The sequence below is a fragment of the Scophthalmus maximus genome, chromosome 16, assembly GCF_022379125.1.
Source record: "Scophthalmus maximus strain ysfricsl-2021 chromosome 16, ASM2237912v1, whole genome shotgun sequence".
In the NCBI taxonomy this organism is placed as follows: Eukaryota; Metazoa; Chordata; class Actinopteri; order Pleuronectiformes; family Scophthalmidae; genus Scophthalmus; species Scophthalmus maximus.
Window position 1 is genome coordinate 10,119,933 of NC_061530.1, and position 19,836 is coordinate 10,139,768.

Sequence of the window (19,836 nt, forward strand, 5' to 3'; positions counted from 1 at the left end):
AACCCTCAGCATCAAGGAGCTCTCTCTGCCTGCCAGGCAGCGGGGCACGCTCGCTCGCTTCCACAATGAGATCAAACAGTCCCAAGTAGGCCAGCTCAGGAGAAGCCGGTGATGAAGCTTCGTGCTGAGCAGCGAGGGCAGGTGGGGTTGGGTAAGTCAAGCCCAAGGAGCATCCCAGCAGGCTTTAGGGAATTTGGAAGGGGAGGGGGGGGGGGGGGGGGGGGGGGGGGGCTTCAACCTTACTGTGAGTCCTCCTGCCCTGCTTCCCTCCCTGCCTCTTTCACAGTCAGCTGACCAAGATTCCCATGCAACTCCTTCTGGCAATGGGGGATTACATTCATGAAAGGCTTTAAATGGAAGCATATGAGCGAGAGCAGATCTCTCCTCTTGGTAGCTTCAGGATGTATGCCGCTATGGAGGTTGATTAGACGTGAGCAGTGTGGGGGGAAGACCGAGCTAGGTGGCCAGGTTGGAGAGCAGCACTATGGGCTAGATTATCATGTGCAGCCAGGGAAACCCTCTCTCGGTGCAGGAGGGAACCTAGTGGGTCACCACGTAGGGAGAGGGACACGTGTGTGTGTGTGTGTGTGTGTGTGTGTGTGTGTGTGTGTGTGTGTGTGTGTGTGTGTGTGTGTGTGTGTGTGTGTGTGTGTGTGTGTGTGCGTGTGTCTAATTGCTGCATTACATCCATTCCATAATTCACACGGGATAGAAGACTAGTGTTCCCACTCTTGCCTGAAGCCAGGGAGAGAAAATTTAGGCAGCCATGCAGATTGCACGCAAGGTACGAGGTAAAAAGCACCGTGTGGCTTTGCTTAAGCTGCCATCCATCTGTCCTGAGCTGCTCTTCCAGGACAGTGAAGAAGAGGTTTCACCAAGGCAAATGGACAACACACATTAAGGTCAATTTAAAAAAAAAAGCTGGAAACCTGAGATGATACTTGGATCTTTGTCTCATCATGACACTTGATACAAAATAAAGAGACGGAGTCAGTGAAGAATGGCTAAAGAGAAGGGAAAGATAACGACAAATGTGCTAAATAGGACGGGGGTATATAGGTCATTCTGTACCAGACTCAATTTGCCAATGCTGGTCTGTTGGCAGCCTCTGGATGCAGGCCAAGTCTCCATCAGTCATACTAGAACACTAATAATATCAGTCACCCTGCCAAGCAAGCCCCCCTCCCGTGTCTGTCTGTTGTCTCCCTTCAAATATTTCCATGTTCTTTTCCTCCCCAACCGCTCTCCGTTGCCTTTTGTTCAAAGGAGAAAAGGGCAAAAATCCAGAGGCCAAAAATGACATTAAACTCCCTAAAAGGCTCCACAGAGATTATTGTTTTAAAATGCCAGCTCTCCTGGAGCCTTCCCCTCCTTTACTCTCCCTGTGCCTGAAACCTCCCCTCCCCTCTCTTGCCTCCCTCTCATTTTCTTTCAGCTGAGAGGTGCTGACAGCCCAGACACAATAATCCAGCTCCATTGTGGAACCGCTACAGAGGCAGCGGTGCTGTGCAAAGGTTTCCCACGTATGGCGCGAGGGCAAAGCAGGGTGTCACGTCGTGGTGGGGGCACAGAACAGCACCGCTACAGGCAAAGGGACCGATCCCAGTTACTACGGGGCGCCACGCTGTACCGCTTGACAATTGTGGTTCAAATCGTCTGCAACTTTTCCATTAGTCAGCTCTCCGACCGGAGAAGAGACGGAGAGGAGGAGAAAGCCTTGGCGTGAATGGGCTCCTGTAGCCTGATTTTATCTATACAAAGCACAGCAGAGGCTTCTGCTTTGATCACATAGTTGTCATCTGGGGGACCGATGAATGTGAATGTGTGCAGAAGGTAAAGCATCAGGACCATTGCGATTGTTCAGTCAAAACGCGGCAAACTGTGAAATAGTAACGTGCAACTAATTTAGACATTTGCTCACAAACTAGGCAACAAATGCCTTTGTTCATTTCCTCTTTTCCCGACTATAAAAGCTTTTATCAAGTTACTGCTAAAACAAATCTGGTGGAATAACAGAATGTGCCCTCTCCACTTGAATTGCTGCATGGTTGCATTTTTCCTTATCAGGCCACCCCCTTATCCAATCTGAAGCAACATGCGGGCCAGCAGGGCTTTTGAAAGAAAGAAAAAAAGATTACGAGGAATGAGAAATCGACTAAGACATTCATGTGTCTAGTTTCATCCAGAGAGGACGGCCCATGCTATCCTGAGGGCTTTATCTCTGCGTCTCTCCCAGTGCATTATCTCTGCATTTGAAACCTTCAAAAACAAACACCAGTAGGCCACCAACTTAACCCCACCAAGGCTTTTACCCAAGCCAAGGGGATGACCAATTTATTTTTCGCAGAACAATGAGTGTCAGCATTTGACATGAGCACTTAATTATTGTGATATCTACCCAGCAACTATCTCTCTCTCTCAGCCGAGGTACTTCACCCACAATGGCCCAGATAAGACACCGCAGGTCACAGCAGAGGTTAAACAATGCACCACTCTGAAATGAAGGGGCTTCCTGATATCAGAATACCTCCCTTTTAACACACAGCGGCTCTGTTCATAGGATCCAGTTGTTCCACTCTCTTCTCATTCACCTCTATGAACACGTGTTCAGGGCTGCTCGGCTACAGGGCAACGTTCAGTTCACACAATACTAATATCACAAACAGGGTGACAGGGAACAAGTGGCCTGTAACCCGAGCCCGTCTGCCTCCTTCAGTCTAACATGTTGTCCTATCCATCACCATCTAGCACTACACTCTTCCTTTCCACCTCCGCCTTACTGTTGGCAGTCTATCTCATCCCGGTCCCAGGTGGGCCTTTAAGAGTCAAATGTCACAGCCCAGGCTCAAGCCAGACACTTAATGAGTATGAAATGATTCAGAGGGGCTGTGGGAAAGAGGAGATAGCAGTGTCCAGACAGACTGAGCTCAGAGTCTCCAAATGGGACATGACTGAATCAGAATCAGAATTGTTGTTTATTGCCAATAGGTTGTCATATATGAGGAATTGGCTTAGGTGTTTGGTGCGTAACAAACACAGTAAATAGAAAAATAAGGGGAGGATGAAGCAAGTAAAAAACCAAGTACTGTAGGTACAAAGAGAAGAGCAGAAAAGAGGTCAGTGGGGTCAGTGTCAGTGGGGGTCTCTGCCCTTGTTGATTAGGCCGGCTGCAAAGGGGAAGAAACTGGAACTGGAACCAGACTGAGCGGGCCTGGGCAAGGATCAAAGAGGAGACGATACACAATATGGAAGTCTAAAGTTACTTTAGAAGGAAGCTTCCATAAATCAAGAGAAAAAAAACAGAAAGGTGTTTTTCTTGCTCCAAAACTTGCCCTGTTTGCACCCTGGAGGCCCGTTAAAGACACCAACACCAGGTATTATGAAAGCCAGGCAAATGAGGACTCCAGTTATGAACCGCAGTGAGATCATCTGAAACAGTGAGACATCTCTTCTATCGGAGGAGCTGGCCTGCTGCTAGCTTATTAAAAGCACAGTTGCAGCCTAAGGGGCTTTGTTTTTGTGTGTGCACAAATAAATTAGGTAGGTTTGGGTGATTCAGAGCTCCCCATTCCCCCTACCACATGAAACACAAACACGAGCTGGGGCAGAGAGTCCTCTCTTGCTCCTTAGTTAACAAAGCTGACCGAGACGGCAGCAACACTGCGCTATTTATTGCCCAGACAGCAGGAGAACTGCCAGGCTCTAGTATTTTTAGCATACTAACCTCTACCCTATTTTCTCGGTTATCCCGCTCTCTAAATAGACGGGCATTCCATTGTAGCGTGTGTGTGTGTGTGTGTGTGTGTGTGTGTGTGTGCGAATACTTGGTGTACACAGTTGTCATCCATGAGATGTTAACACAGTTCCCCAGAGGGGGACTGGGATGAGTGTGTTGGTGGAAGCAGCAGTTCGGTGCTTTGGCCTAGAGCAAGTGGCCTGACTGCAGAGGAGAGGCAGAGGCAGAGGCAGCCAGTGGTCCTCTGCTACTGATGAAACAAGGCAACATTCCATGTAATCACTCTATATATAGCATATGCTGGCAAAAGGGGGGTTGGAGGGCAGGAAATCTTGTAAAATATGACGAAAAATTAGGGCAGGCGAGCATTAAGGATTAATCGTGACACTGACTGCGCGGCGAGGGCCTTGCCATGTGGAGAATGCCACCATGGAGATGGGGAAACAGAGAAGGGAGATAGAGATAAAGTGGGGGAGAGAAAGGAGACACTTTGGGAATGAAAATGGCTCGCAGATGAATTCTAGGGTGATGAATGTCCCCGGTTCAATACCCAGATGAATTTATGTGTGTTCCATTATGAAGAGGTGGGGATGAAACATGGAGATGGGACTGCAAGATGGGAAGGTGGGGGGGAGAGAGAGAGAAACCCCCCTCTCAATGTGCTGCTGAGCTAGCCATGCAGAGCCCATAGCGAACAAGCCATCTGTAGAGATAAGTAAAGAAGTGATTACAACAGGCCCAGCTCAATTTCTGACAGTTGATGCTTGACTGCCCCCGTAGAGCCGAATTGATTTAAATGAAGAAGCTATGAATATTTTAAAGGGTGGAACCTCCCTTTAACCTGAAGTGTTTCGATCTCCCTCCCACACTCCTGTATACGTGTGTGTGTGTGTGTGTGTGTGTGTGTGTGTGTGTGTGTGTGTGTGTGTGTGTGTGTGTGTGTGCACATGTAACAGGACGAACATGGGGGAGCGTGTAATTATTGATAGTGAGATAACAGCCATATTGTGACAATGTCTGCAATCAGCTGCCTTCTTTAAGCCCTGATGAATCAATGACACTGCCTGGATCTTTCCTGCCGGCGCTGCTTTGTTCATCAAATTGGGCTTTGCAGTGTACACCAACCCTTGTTTGGGGATTTAGCGTCAAACCAAACTGGTGTACAGTAGTGTCTGACTGATGCCTCCGGCTAATTCTCTCTACAAACAAGCTGGGGCCCATCGGTGGGTCTGAGTGTGTGTTCATGTGCACAGGAACAAAAAAAAACAACTAGCCAGACAAAAAAATTGATAAATTTCTGACATTCCCAAAATGGAATGAGATTAGAGAAGTTGCCAGTCAGCTAATAGCATTGTTTTTTTGTGTCCAAAAGGCAGTTGCTCTGCCACTGTTCGAGGTGATGGACCACAAAATGCTTAAAAAATTTTGTTTTTTCTTTCAAAATGACAACGGTCACTGTCAAACAACAATATGGCTCTCTGTTGCCCCTGGTAACCTTGGCGTTGAACATCCAAGTCCGAGGGCATCTCTTTTTGGTGGATGACGAATTGCATTAAAAAGGGCAGCAGGCACTCAGAAGGGTGGTGGCACGCTGCCATTTTGGGAGCGAGTGATGGCAGGTTGTGAAATGCTGCCCCGCGGCCTTTCCCAGGAGAGTGGCGGCAGCAGCGCTGAACTCTCTTCACCCCTTGACATTACAAACATACCTTGATGACAAAATGTGTTATTGATGTTCACCTGAAGGTGAAAGCAGGCGTGTTTCTGTGGACACACAGCTCTCTTTCTCTCTCACACATACGCACACACACACATGCTGTGGCGTTCCAGGCGCTCCTGCTACTAAATCACTGTCGCCAATGGCTGAAAGGGGTGAGGCAGACGTGGTGCAATGCAAGCCAGCTTGAAGCTTCCCTTCCCTGTCCATCCATCCTGCCAGTTCCATCAAATTGGGATCAACAAATCCCCCAAGAGGAAAGGCCCATTCTCTCATCGGTCTGTTCATGAAAGCAATGAGGTGCATGGATGTTGAAGAACATGCAAACAATTTTTTTTTTATAAACATTAGGGACTTGACATAAAGGACAAACACTGCAGTGTATTGAGATGTGGGATTTGCATTGCTGCTTCAGGTCAACAAAGTCACAAGCTGTAATTTTGCTGAAGTTATAAGCAGCTTTGCCAAGAAAGCCTGAGTGGATTGATCAAGAAAATGAATTTGGTACTCTATGTTCTGTCTTAATGGATGACCCTGCTCTCCTGCTGTTTACGACAGCAACCCCCCCCCCTCCCCCTCCACTGCTAGAAACTGACAGTACTCCAGCCAAGTACGTTCCGGGACAGGACAGGCCTCTCTCTGTTTATTCTAGGTTGCTCGTGTTTTTCCCAATTCTCAGCACACACTTGCCAAATAAGATCTGCATGTATAAATAAAGAGGGGGGGCGGAAGCGATATTCTCAGTTGTTTCGCAAGGCAAACACCAATCTGCTGGCCTGCACAAAGTCCAAACGCATCACCCACGGTTTTCCATGTAGCTGCCTAACAGCATAAACACTTAGGGACGCTCTTGTAGAGTTGTCTGATGCTGCACCCTCTCAAAAGGCCAAAAGAGAAACCACATGGGTTTACGCTTCACTGGCAAAGCTGAAACTTTCTTGTTGTTTTTTTTTTCTTTGCACAAAAATCCACTCGTTGCCCAAAATTGCTTTTACAGTCCATTGCACCAAAAAACAATAAAATACCATCTGGTTTTTCTTGGGCCTCGTCTCCTGCTAGGCTAAAGGACTTATGCACTTAAATACCATGAGTCAGATTAAGCCGCCGGTCACTGGACCCTCAGACACAGTGTTCACGTCCAATAGCCCACTTGGCATGCCCTGTCTTCTGAAGACAAACTAGCTAAGCTAGCTCGCCCTTCTCTCTGCTTCGTTTACTCTCTATGGAGATCCCCGGTGACCGCTTCCTTTCGATCTGCGGAGAGCCTGGGAAAAAAAACAAAAGAGCAAGAAGCCTGTGCGCCCAGTGAGTATTTGAGCCCACCATGCAATCCCTCTTTCTTCCATACCCCCATTTTTTTAGTGTGTGACAGTCATGTGAACAAGGCCATGCACATTCTTTCATGCATGAGCCCATAATTGCTGTAAGCATTCTGACAGGCGCTCAGAGAAAAATCAAGTGTGTTTAATCTGCAAGGCCGGAGCCTTTTCACCATAAAGTTTCTGCATTGTTTCTCGGAATATAGCCAGATTAGAGGTGGTTTGCCGACGCTGCCGGTGACTGAGCAAACCTGCGCTGAAAACAGAAGAAAACGACTCGAGTTGCAGCATCTTTAAGAAGCCGCAAAAGTCAGGGATGAAGCGTCCATATGATCTGGACGAGTGCCCTGCCACTTAATGGGTTAAGGAGGCTGTTTTGGGCCAGATTGACTGAGGCGAAGATGTCATTGAGTGCACTCTCAGAGCCAGAGAGGTCGTCTGCAGAGCCTATAATGAATAGTTAGATCCAATGTGGAGAGGTTGAAAAAACAGGAGGACCAAAAAGGAAAAGCACTGAGGGGGTAAAAATAATGTTTAACTCCACCAGCAATCTGTTTCTAAACCCACGTGCAGAGGACAAGACACCATGAGACTACTGTCTGTGAAGTAAGTATTATTATTTAAAGACAAAAAGAAGCCAGAAAAAGATAAAGCCAGAAGATGTTTTTGGATTGCCTCGTGCTTGTGTGCCTGGCTGGTTTGGATTCCTGCTTAAGAACAGGAGGTGGAAAACGGAGAAAGAATAGAAAAAGAAAAAGAATAGAAAAAGAAAAAGAAATCTTGCTCCGTTTTGCCTGTTGTGTTGTTTTCTGGCCCTATGATCCAATAAGCCTCCGAGTCACATGATGACACGAACGGATGTGCCTCTCTACTCTACCCCTCTACCCCCCCCCCGCCACCACCACTCCCTGGTTGTGCACTAAATTTTTTATTACGTTCAAGCAGTGAGGCAAAGAGCAGACATGCTAGCACCATTTACCAACCCAACCTCCTACCCTACAGAACAATGTGGAGTCGAGCAAGGGATCAGAGGTCTTTCCCTGGGCCTAACCCCCCCCCCCCCCCCATGCACATGCACACGAACACACACGAACACACACGAACACACACACACGAACACACACGAACACACACGAACACACACACACACACACACACACACACACACACACACACACACACACACACACACACACACACACACACACACACACACACACACAAAAAAGCCTCTCTCTCAGAGCTCACATGGTTTGAATCAATGCTGCCACTAAAGCTTTTTAGTGGGCCAGTAAGATAAATACTATCAAGCTCGCTGGATATCTGCTTGGAAAAAAAACATATCTATGTGACTCGTCCCTTTTAGTCGAGAGGAATTTCTAATCTCATCTGACTTGGAAACACAAGCAGTGAAAAATAAAGGAGAGAGAGGGCAAAAGAGAAAGACAGCAGTGGAAACAAAAATAATTTTTGGCGCTACTGGCAAACATCAGAAATTCCTGTTTAAGTTTCCCTTTGTCGCGTGTTCCTATAGTCTGGAGACGAGGAGGAAATTGGCCCTTAAGAGCCTGTGGAGATTCCTGCCTTTTACACTCCTTCAGCTGTGAAAGACAACAGAGCTAACTCTTCCGTGACCTGCTCGAGCTTTGTGCCGTGCAGCTCCTTTGAGGTAAAGAATGGGGACGGCTTCTCGGAGACTTTGTTGTTGCAATAAAACTCTCTCCTATTGCAGCAGCGGATACAGTATCGGTGGGCTGAAAAACGTGGAAAAAAAAAGTCTCCACCAAAGAAGGACATGTGCAAACCAAATCACTTCTTAGTCTCACTAAGATTTATAAACCACCATCAGACACTAGCGTGCTATTTTTAGAGCCAGTCATCCTCCCTCCTGGGCATATCAGCCAACAAAAATTATATTCTGGACGATTTCATTTTGAGTTTAAATATTGATTCTAATATTCTATTGTGACACAGCAGAACATCAGAATATATCAAAAAAGCCAATCCCCTGATTTAAACATAACACAAACAGCATGCACTGTTATAATTGTGTCTCCAGCTTTAATTTATACAAATCACAAGGTCAAAAAATAAAGAAAGGCTTGATAATTCAGGGGCCTGTTTGGAACACTAGACAGTCCGGCTAAGGCCTCGCTGCTCAGGAACTGTGGGTGCAGCTATATCCAGATTACCAGAGGAGCCGAGGGATAAAACTGGCAGGAAAGTTTGATCTGATTAACGTTGGCATGGCTTGCGAAACCTTGTTTGTATTTAGTGCATACTTCGGAAACACAACAGCTTTGGATCACGTCGCCTGGATCAGAGCGCCGCAGTCACACTGACGTTTCTCCAACAACAACAAAAAAGATAAGAAATAAAAAATAAATAGACACCCCGCCAACCTGGGCGCGTAGTGAGGGGGGGGGGGGGGGGGGGGGACCGAAAGTGGGTCAAGTATATATTATGCAGATGTGAAGCTCAGTGATGGTGAGAACATGCAACCCTGTTTTGGGCCTGTTACGGGATTTAAATAATTTAAATAACACTGACTGGTGACAGGGAAATAAAAAGCCATATGAGAGCGATTTGGTCCCCTAAAAAGGGGGACAGAATGGAAACCACAATATATATCTGGCTGATAAACACACACACACACACGGGGCGAGGAGGTTTCGGAGGCAGGAGGGGGCACCTACAGTGATTGGAGCCGTTCCAGTGCTGGTTCCTGATGGACGTGCTGTAGGGATGGGGCGCTCCGGACACCAGTCCTTTCTCCGGGATCAAGCATCCTCTGCTCTGGTTGTAGTAATCCATCATTAAAAACGGGTTCGGGCTGGGATTCAGTCCCACGACGTCCACACTCTCATACATCATACGGGGCCGGGCGACAGCAGCGGGGGGATTAATGTCAGAACACGAAGTGGTGTCGTGGGCGCAGGGGACGCGGCGCGCTCGCGGCTTTCAGCTCTGTGCCAGCAGAGGCAGAAACTGGGGGGGGGCCTGCATTAAAATCGAATGTAAAGTGGTAAATCCAAACCCAGCGGGGACATCTTCTCTCTGAGCCGACCGAGGAGCGGGGTCGGTGTGTGGAGGACCCTCAATCGGCTGCGCTCAATTTGAAAACATAATTCAGAAGAGCAGTCTGCGGCATGGTGTCCGACGATGGGACACGGCGCGGGACGACTAGGGCGAACGAATCGGAGCGACCCGATTAACTTCTGCAGAATAGATATATATGTGTATGTATATATATACACATATATATAGAGAGAGAGAGCAGCGTCCGCGGCCGTATCCACGCCACAGCGAGAAGCCGAGCCGAATTAAATCCCGGGGAAGAGAAGACAAACCTCCAAGAGTCAACACGGAGGGGAAAATACCGGAGGCGCAAATAACATGGGATGAGGAAATTCCGTGTCGGTGCAGTGTGTCCTTCGGGCTGACGGTCGGTCGTCCCGTCGCGGCCGGACTCCTGTCAGTGCCGTGGGTGAACCGGTCTCCCTCCGTGCGTCAGGCTACAACAGGCGGCGGCTCCCTGGGTCACAGCCCGCTCCCCAGACATCCAGGTTCAGGCATGAAACACGCAGCGCCGCCTTGTTTGTGTTCGCAGAGAGAGAGACAGAGAGAGAGGGAGAGAGAGGGAGGGAGGGAGGGAGGGAGGGAGAGAGAGAGGGAGAGAGGGAGGGAGAGAGAGAGAGAGAGAGAGAGAGAGAGAGAGAGAGAGCAGGCTGAACCATTCCCGCACCGAACCGCGCGGCTATCGTGTTCTGCACAAATGTGACAAGGCACAGCAGCTGGGGGCTGTGGCCCCGCCCCCTCGCCTTCCCTCGGTCTCCTCTCATGCGTTGCTCCTCCCACGTTTAACCCCTTCAGGGACGTCACCGCGGATCTCCCTCTGTCGGACACGCGGGCCGCGCATGGGACGGCGGAGGGGGCGGGGCGCCGCCCGTCCTCACATTTCGGCGCGGGGGCCTTTAAATAGGAACGTACCCGGGGACACGGTCGAGTTATATAAGCTGCAGTAATGAGTCTCTCACATCTTTACGCGGGGGTTCGTGGGCATAATGGGAGCTGCAGCAGGCTGCGTCTCTCTCGCTCCCTTTTCCTGGAAGTTGCCCTCGTACGTTCACACTCATTATTTGGGCTCCTCCTTCCAACTGACTCGACCCTCTCCCCCATGCTCTCATCAGTCCCTACCCCGCGATCTTTTTCTCCCCCAGCCTGTCTCTCTAATTTGCCTAATGCTATGCGGCTGAACTTTTCCTGAACCCAGAGAAGTAGGCAGCCTCACCTCCTGGTGACCCACTGGCTGACTCGGATTCGCCTCTGTGGCTCGCTCTCATCACACATTATTCAAGATTTCCCACCTTGTACACTCAGTGTAACGCCATTACACTTTCCCCGAGTGCTGCCCAGAGAGGCGCCTCAGCTCAGCCCAGCATACATAAAGCAACAAAAGCAAAGTCACCCAGTCATGGCGAGTGACACTTAACTTTTCCCACAGTGCAGTCACAGCTGGGGGAAAGTCCAGGAAGTTGTTTTTCGCTTCGGAGAGCCGCATCGCCTCCCCGATAGAAGGTTACTCCACCTTTACTCTGCAACATTCCATGCACCATAGTTGCAGCTGTGTCATTCACAAGGCGCGAGGCCCCGTGCCAAAGCAATCACAGCACAATGACGTATGTGAAGTTCAAATATGCAAATGAGAATATAGTGGCAATTAAGTTCACGGTCCCAGAAGACATTTTAACTTCACTGACACACCACCTGTCTCACGCTGCAGCAGTGACAACATTGACCTGGGATTTTCATGGGATCTGGAGTACACATGCTCAATAGTAGAGATTAAGGACACACACACACACACGCACACACACAAACACACACACAGACACACACACGTAAGAATTGTTCTACCGTCATATCTCAGTGTGGTTTCTAGCCTTTTCAAACGTATCTGCATTCATGTGGACAGGACCAACAACCTGTGACACCTCTGCCTGAACAATACCTCTCCTCCCCAATTTGCCTACTATACCTGAGGCACAGGCCAAAGCTGGGTCCGACCAACACAGTTTTTGAGAGGGATTATCTGTATGGAGCCGGGGGGGGAGGCTGGCCTGCTCCGTCCCCACTGACTGTGACACTTATTTAATGCAGACCCCTGTGTGTTTACCCTGCCTGATAAGAGCCCAGTGTGCAGGCCGGGGCCGCGGCGACCCCTTGCCTGCGCTGATAGTGCAGCCACACATTCCTTGACAGGATAAGCCCTATGAGTAATGGCTGTCAGAAAATGCTAATTTTCCAGGCTCTGTTTTCTTCTCCAGGGGGAGAGCATTCATCGTCGGGTAATACCCTGTGATTGCATAAAACAAGCTTAGAGATAACGGATTGCTGATCACTGCTTATTACAGAGAAGGAGGGAAGAATACAAGATTAGACCTGGAAAAACCTCCCTTTCCCACAACTTTCTCACTTAACGAAACAAGTCACTCTGTCTTGCTTAATAAAACTGGATATATCAAGGCGCCTGAGATTAAATACATGTGGTATTTTTACCAGGACGAGAGAAAGGGTAACAGAGACCTTTGGGTTGACAGTGTGGAAATGAGGTGTACTCCATTACATCAGTGGAAAAACCAGCACTGGTCGAGGGCCAAGTGGTGTCCAGCCTGCACATGAGAGTGACTCGTCACAGACACAGACATAATAAGACGTACAGTACACTTGACGACTGGTGCCATGAATATAGGAGGAGTGAGCATAGTTAGTGGTCTCTCGAGAGTTGCGGTCCACATTAATGTGCCAGGCCAGGTGGCTGTTCTGGCTCGGGCATCAATAAGCACCACACTCCTGCGAACATGGAAAAGTACTCTGGCGCGGAGACCACTGAGAGTGAGATTGTGTCTCAATCCCTTGACTCGTCACAGCGCGGCGAGTCTTATATTTGTCGCTGAAGCCTCAAAGTTTTGTTGCATAAAGTCCAGACGAACAAGCGGAGGGGCCTGATTTGAGAACCATTCAGCTGCGGAGGCCTCGGTAGTAGGAGTGGGTGATGTCTCAAACAAAGTCAATGTATTGCAGCTTGTGCTTAGATGTGGGTTGTCGTAAATGATTATATCGCAAACATTTGAGCCATCATGAGACTTGCTTTGGTGTTTTTGCTCTCTGGCTCTGTCCTACGACTCTTTCCCTTTCACAGACACAAACTGAAAAGTAAAATACAGGTATGTCAGACACATCCGGATCAGTGTCCTGGGCGAGCGTGTAAGTATATAGAGCTGGAATCCTCCCGCATGCTCTACCCAGATGCCAAACAAAGGCCCTGTTAATACCTGGCATTAACATCCATGTTGAGTGATCCGATCACCAGTGGGCAGCTCTAAGTACGTCACTTCACACCTGACATTAGAATTTGTCTCCGGCGACTACTCCTAATCAGATATCACTTCCCTGCTCGACCATAGACGAAATTATGTTGTTTTTATCCAGTTTGACAATACAGGTCCGTTCTCAACGTGTTTGTGTGCTTGTCGGTGTGTATGTGTGTGTGAGTGTATGAGAGTGAGGCCAGAAGGGGGCTGAGCGAATCAGTGCACTGAACGCAGCTATACAATGAAGTGAGATTTTTCTCATTAGAGCACGTAAATAAAAACTGAGAATAATAAAATATATTTCATACATACATATTTCACGAAAATATTGCAACGTTATTTGTAAGACATATTGTCCTGCCTTGAATAGATGGTAAATGCAAATAACACAGCGAGCAGAAAACATAGCGTCCTTGATTTGGAGTAAAGCTGGACCTTAAAGGTTCGAGCAGAGTGATGGGGGAGGGAGAGAGGGGAGAGAGATGGGAGAAGGATTTTAGGACGGAATTCAAAGCGTTTTATGGGCAAGGGCGGAGAGGAGATTGCTGGCTGGACCTTGAGGGTGTCAAACTATTTTTACTGCACCACTCTCCTTCTTTCTTGGCCCAATCAGGGGTGTTAGGAAGTCGTAAAAAGGTGCTCCCCCTGCCATTCCTCCCCCCAAGGAGATGAGCTGACAGGTTAGAACAAACAATAGGTCTTTATGTCATTTGGATTATTGAGTGTGATAAAAAATAAAAAAAGATGAGGAAGAGTGCCTTCTCTGTAAACACACACACACCCTAGACAACGGTGTCAGAGCCGATCTTGGTTTGGCTAATGATTGAGAAAATTAGTTGAATGTTAATCAGATTCTGGAGATGTTCCACCAACATCTGCGATCGGCCCGTACTCTGGAGAGCAATCTTTGTTTCCTTCCATGGCTATGAATATTTCCTGTGCAGTGTGTTCTTTATCAGAGCGACTGGTCAAATCAAAACAGAATTAAATCACATTGTCCAAAAGTCAGTGGGAAAAGTCAACTGAGCAATGTTTGACCTGGAGACTCTAAGCAGGCTAAAAGGCAAAGGGAAAAACAGATCAGACCTGCCGTATCGCTCGGACAACACTTGGCCCAGGTAATAGCTATCTCCTGACAAGATAAGGCCAGACGTGTTCGAGTTAGAATGGCCCAGGCCTAATTTTAGAGTTCCTGTCTGCCTTAGCGACTGCTACACAAACACAGGCGCTCAAGCTACACCTCCCCCCAAGCTCTGCTGCACATGTGCCAGCAGATGGCTAATGCCCAGACGATAAAGAATTTGGAAACCCCGGCAAAGCTTTCTATCTTTCCTAAATCTTCCCGGCGACCTAATGAAGCAGCACAGCGGGGACGGACACAGAAGAGAAATTCAGAGGGGAAGTATTTAAGGAGTTGAAATGTGTTCTAATTTGAGAGGCAGCAAGGGATGATAACATAGTGATTGCATCTGTCCAGGTCACCGTCACGCTGTGGGACAAAACATACTGTTTGTAGCATTATCCCATGACTGTGATGATGAATACCATAATCCCCCGCCCCATCCCCGCCCTGTCCCTATCCCTAATGTCGCAGCAGCCACCTTCCTCAGGCCACTCTCCAACCAGGATCAGGATGTGCTTACGTGTCTGTGCCTGGGTGCACTGTTTGCTTTTAAGTCTACCTGAAAGGCTACCGACCTGTCTGTTGCCACCCCGCTCTGCCATTACAGTTTCTGTGTGTGTGTGTGTGTGTGTGTGTGTGTGTGTGTGTTTGTTTGCACAGCTGGTTTTGTGCAGCCTGTACCGGCAGCACCAGCCAAACCCAACAGCTGTGCTCCCCGAAAGCGAGCCAACGTGTAATGAGGGCCCGACCCTTCGATGTGAGAACAAGCTGCAGTTATCGATGAACACTGCACCACTTCCACCTCCTCTACGCTCAATCTACTGGACACACACGCACACGCGCGCACACACACACACGCGCGCACACACACACACACACGTACACACACAGCCTGACCCAAAGTTAAACTGTTCTATAGATCTCTTCATCAGTGCTTTGCTATCCTCAGTGTGTGTGTGTCTTTTAAAAAAAAAGACTCTCTTAGAGCCTGCAGGGCCCCCCGTCATTATGCCTTTAATGTCCCCTCCGACAGCAGATTCCAGCATTTATGGTACAGGTCTATATCTGCCCATAAAGCCTTTTATTGTTTAGCCCAGTTCTATGGTGGCCGTAACCTGGTTTTCCTATTTTTTATGGGGACCTTCGCTATATCACAGGGGGGAGGACAAAGCTGCCCACCATCGGTGTTTACCAAAGTATGGCCTACTCATAAATCCATCATGGCCGGCGGCATTCTGGAAATACCTAAGCAGAGGGAGAGAAAGGGAGAGAGGAGGAGGGGGGGGGGGGGCATAGCTTATTGTATAGCTTGTAATCATCCGCACTCTACGGCCTTGAGTTACAGAGCCGATCTCAGCAATGATCATTTGGTGTATGTTCCTTTGCACTGAGTCCATCGCTCAGCAAATCAAGGGAAAATTGCCCTGGATGTTACCCTGGAGGTAGGATATCCCTACATCAGTCATCCCGCACCAGCAATGGCCCCCATTATCTGTCAGGAACAGGGAGATGTGCACACGGATGGACACGCCACTAATTCTATTAAGAAAGACAAGAGGGGTGGAGAATGAACACGGAGTATAGTGTGATAGGGGCAGAGGTGAGAGATAACCTCCTGCAGGAGAGTGCAAAGGGAGAGAAAGAGAGAGAAAAATCCAAGAGCAGGAGGGAAGAGGAGAGCAGGAAGAGGACGGCCGAGGCTGTGAGAGCGAGGAGCGCTGCCAAAACTCACACAGAAATTGGCATCACTGATGCTATTACTACACCCTGTTTATCCATGTATGATACCATTCATCTCTCCATTTCCTGCATCCATGTTCTTGACCGCAGCCTTGCGCTCGTGGCTTTATAACAGAGTTCACAAAAAACTATAGAGTGAATCATCTCCCCCTGAGATCTTCGGCAGTGCTGAAGCGAGTCAACGTGTCTGAAAAGCAGCTCTGTATCACTCACTTGACCCCCGGCCCCCACCTCCAAACCCCCCGAAAACACTATTTTCCTCTCTCCCGCCCTCCCGCGAGCTGTTTCACTGTCCACATTTTGAAGTGCTGCAGAGGGCCTATTTCCCATTTTCCATTCAGAAGTGTGATGCTCCGGGTGGCCTGGAATGGATGTGAGGGGAGGTGGGGGGAGGGGCAGTTGGTGGTTCGCTTTAAGTGGATTGCCCTCAGTCTTGTTATGCCCAGCCCAAAGCATTATAACGCCTCGGCGAGTGACCTCCACTTGAGTGGTGCCCCCAACACCGGGGCACACTGATTGTTGTGCTTACTACAAAGACCGAATGTGTGCCACGAACCGCACAAAGATTGGATAACTGCAGGCTGAATGTGCAGGCAACACTCATCGTAACAGCAGCGTATGCGCGTGCATGTGTGCGGTACAGTTTCTTATCTTGCCCTTTCTCTTTCATAAAACTGCTCCCTCTTTCCTGGGCTCCTGTGCTTGTCGCCTGCCTCCTTTTTAATGTTTCAGCTGCGCATATGTCTGTGTTCGAGCACATTCCCCCGCCCAGCGATGTGAGATGTTCAAAAGTGCCGAGCTGGTTGAGATGTTAATGAAACATGTGAAATCCCCTGCTTAGCAAGTTGGGAGCTGGGGACAACAAAGGCGCCCGGGATAGCAACAGACTGCCGAGGCTCGGGGCATGACAAATGCCCCAGCCATCACCACCGCTGTGGCCCCTGTTGGCCGCCCTTTTATCTACAGAGATGGGGGTGGAGGATCTTCCTCATTCTAACCTGGGGAGGGGAGCAGGAGGAGGGTTAATGGAATGGATGACTCCGCCACATTAAAAGAGAAGGGAGCAGAGCGAGGAGGGTGACGGAGGAGGAGTCATCAGCATTTCAAAAGAGTGGGGCGCAGGGAATGTAGATGGAGAAAGCTCTCAAGCCTCTCCTACTGTCCACCACGCACCCACCAGCTCTCTCGCTGTGCGTGTGTGTGTGTGTGTGTGTTTATGAATATGAAAGAAAGGAGTTAATTGGATGAGAGGCAGCCCTTTATACCCGCAAATCCCAGAGGTCCTCATGGGTCAGCTTCATCTTAAAGCAGAGGACAACCCTGACAGTAAAAATTGCCCTATCAGAGCACAGATTTCCCCTGCGCTGCGGTTGTTTCCGCATTCATTCAGCTTGGCCACAGGCAGCAGGGGAAGACGTTCGTCCATTGTCGGTCTCAAACAACAAACCCAGAGAGGCGTTCAGAAAACTGATGGCAATATCAAACTTTTTGCCCTCAGGCCCTGGCTTGTCCTGCCCTTGATATTTAGGAAGTATTGCAAAAGCAAACACTGTGGGGGCGGGGAAGGGAAGTGCTGAAAACATGCATCTGCATCTCTGTTGCTTAACAGTGTTGCACATATCCTTGAAATCTCAGTGACATAACATTAGAGAACGTTTCACAAACAGGTCAGCAAGGGTAAGTAAGGCTACGTGCACATCACTACGTCTGGGGCTGTCCACACAACTCCAGATTTTCAGAGCGCCTAAAACAGAGAAATCTGGAAACGCTGCTCACCCCCATTTTAGTTTGAAAACTCCTGGGAGAGCGTTGTAGTCTGGCCCAGCAAAAACAGACACCAGCATTCGCTTCCTACTTGGTTCTTATCTGTCGCGACTCGACTATCTGCGTTGTAAACACTTTAAAGTACTAGTTTCACCTTGCTGTCGGTCCAAGAAAGGAAACGCCTGCTCTTACTTTTGACCATCGTTGCCAAGCAACCAACTGCGGAGTAGACAATCTGCTTCCTGTTTACACCGGTACACACATGCTCAGTGTATGTGAACAGTCACGCGATATGCGTTTTCAGGTGTGTTAATGATATGGAGCTCCTCTGGATGGAGATCGTAGTAGTGGTAGTATGGATGTAAACTAAAGCTGCGGAAAATATCAGTTTGTTTCAAACAGTTTCAGTTTCATAAAGAAAAAGTTAAAGAAAATTCTTTACGCTTCTTTGGACTACATCCAAAACCTAAAACAAAAACCCCAAAATCTAAATACGGCACTTTTGCAGTAAGGCCAAAAATCGTAGCCCTCCATCTGTGACAAAACTTTCTAAAGTAAAAATAAAAGGCACAGAAGGGCTTTGGGCTGATATAAACAAAGCTCGGCAGTCACTATGGCGACCCAAACCATCTGTGTTGTGGAGCCGTAGAGAGGAGACAGGCTCAATAGTAAGTAAATAGGATAATACAAAAAAAGTGAATGGCTCAGGAGGGCAGATCATTAGCTGTCCACATCTTACCATTCTCTGTGTGATACCAGGGGGTGGGGGAGTGGAGGGGGGTCGGCCGATACATGGAAAAAAAGAAGCCTGATAATATTTAACTAGTGGAAATCTATCATCAATCTGGCCTCGCCAACCCCCCTCCCCACCGCCACCACCATCATCATCATCAGTCCTCACCCCCACGCTCTGGCCTATTGTCATTCAAACCTCAGCTCCCCTTTCACTCCTTATTCAATATTTTTGAGCCATTGTTCCACGTTACATGCTCCCCCCTGAACTACATTAGTTTTCCCACTCAGTGGTGAAAGGAGATGGGCAACAGCCAGAAGAAAAAAGAAGAAAAAAAAGAGCCTAATATGTTATAGTGTCAGCAGTAACAAAAACGTCAGCAAGCCATTGCAAAACTCTGGGTTGGTCATGCATTCTCAAGCTCAAACGCTGTCAAGCTTTCTCCCCTCAAACACACACACACACACAAACTCTTAGGCCACATCCACACTAACATGTTTTAGTTTTTTAAAAAATTTAAATGTTTAGTTTTATCGCGTTTGCTGCGTTTACGTTTGGCATCCACACTCCTCCGTGACTCTTCACCATCGCTGTTCCAGTATTTTCTGCAACCAAGCAACTAACTGCAGCAGCTTACCGTTAACGTCGGCACACACACGCCCAGTGTTTGTGAATGGTTCAGGTGTTTGCTTCTTTTTTGATAAGGAACTGAAATATCCATCTGGACTGACATCATTTTTGTTTTTAAAACGTTCAAATGAAAAGCCATTATAAGCATATTTTTCTCTCATTCAGAAGAAGAAAGGCAACACACGCACGTACGTACACACGCACGCACGCACACACGCACACGCACACACACACACACACACACACACACACACCTCTTTATTCCCTGCTAATGCTAAAGATGCACCTTACTGGCAGCGTGGTGGAGATCTGTTCTTCCTGCCTTTTTAATTTTTTTTATTTTGCCAACAATCCTTGCAGAAAAGTGGCGGCTAAGCTTCAGTGACAATGCAAGAGAGTGGAAGTCTCTGTTCATACGTGCATCTGTCCGTCTGTAGAGTCTTGAGGTGTTTTGGCGTGGATCCCTGTGTATCAGTGTTTGCGTGTTTAATCAGAGAGAAAAAAAAAAGTGCCACAGTAAGTTCACAGACGGTCTCGCTCATGTGTAGAGGTGAGAACAGGAGTGCCAGGGGCTGCTGGGAATCCTGGCGTGTCAGAGCTTATCAGGAGTTAACAAAATCATTCTCCAGAGAACCCGTCATTATTCTGTTCGCTATCCTCTCCTTCCATTTCCTCCTGTCCTCTCTGTTTTGTTGCTCTGATA

General features: G+C 48.3%; 1 protein-coding gene across 4 annotated transcripts in view; it reads right to left on the reverse strand.

The window, feature by feature from the left end:
• raraa (retinoic acid receptor, alpha a) overlaps window positions 1-19,836 on the reverse strand; it is a 132,894-nt gene that overhangs the window by 28,633 nt on the left and 84,425 nt on the right. The window contains exon 1 of one of the 4 annotated variants that reach the window (XM_035612249.2): window positions 9,466-10,444. The exons of the other annotated variants lie outside the window; for them this stretch is intronic. Coding sequence (XP_035468142.1) covers window positions 9,466-9,643 — 178 coding nt within the window. The 5' untranslated portion in view covers window positions 9,644-10,444. Of the gene's footprint in view, window positions 1-9,465; window positions 10,445-19,836 lie in introns of those variants that run through there. 4 annotated transcript variants of the gene reach the window in all.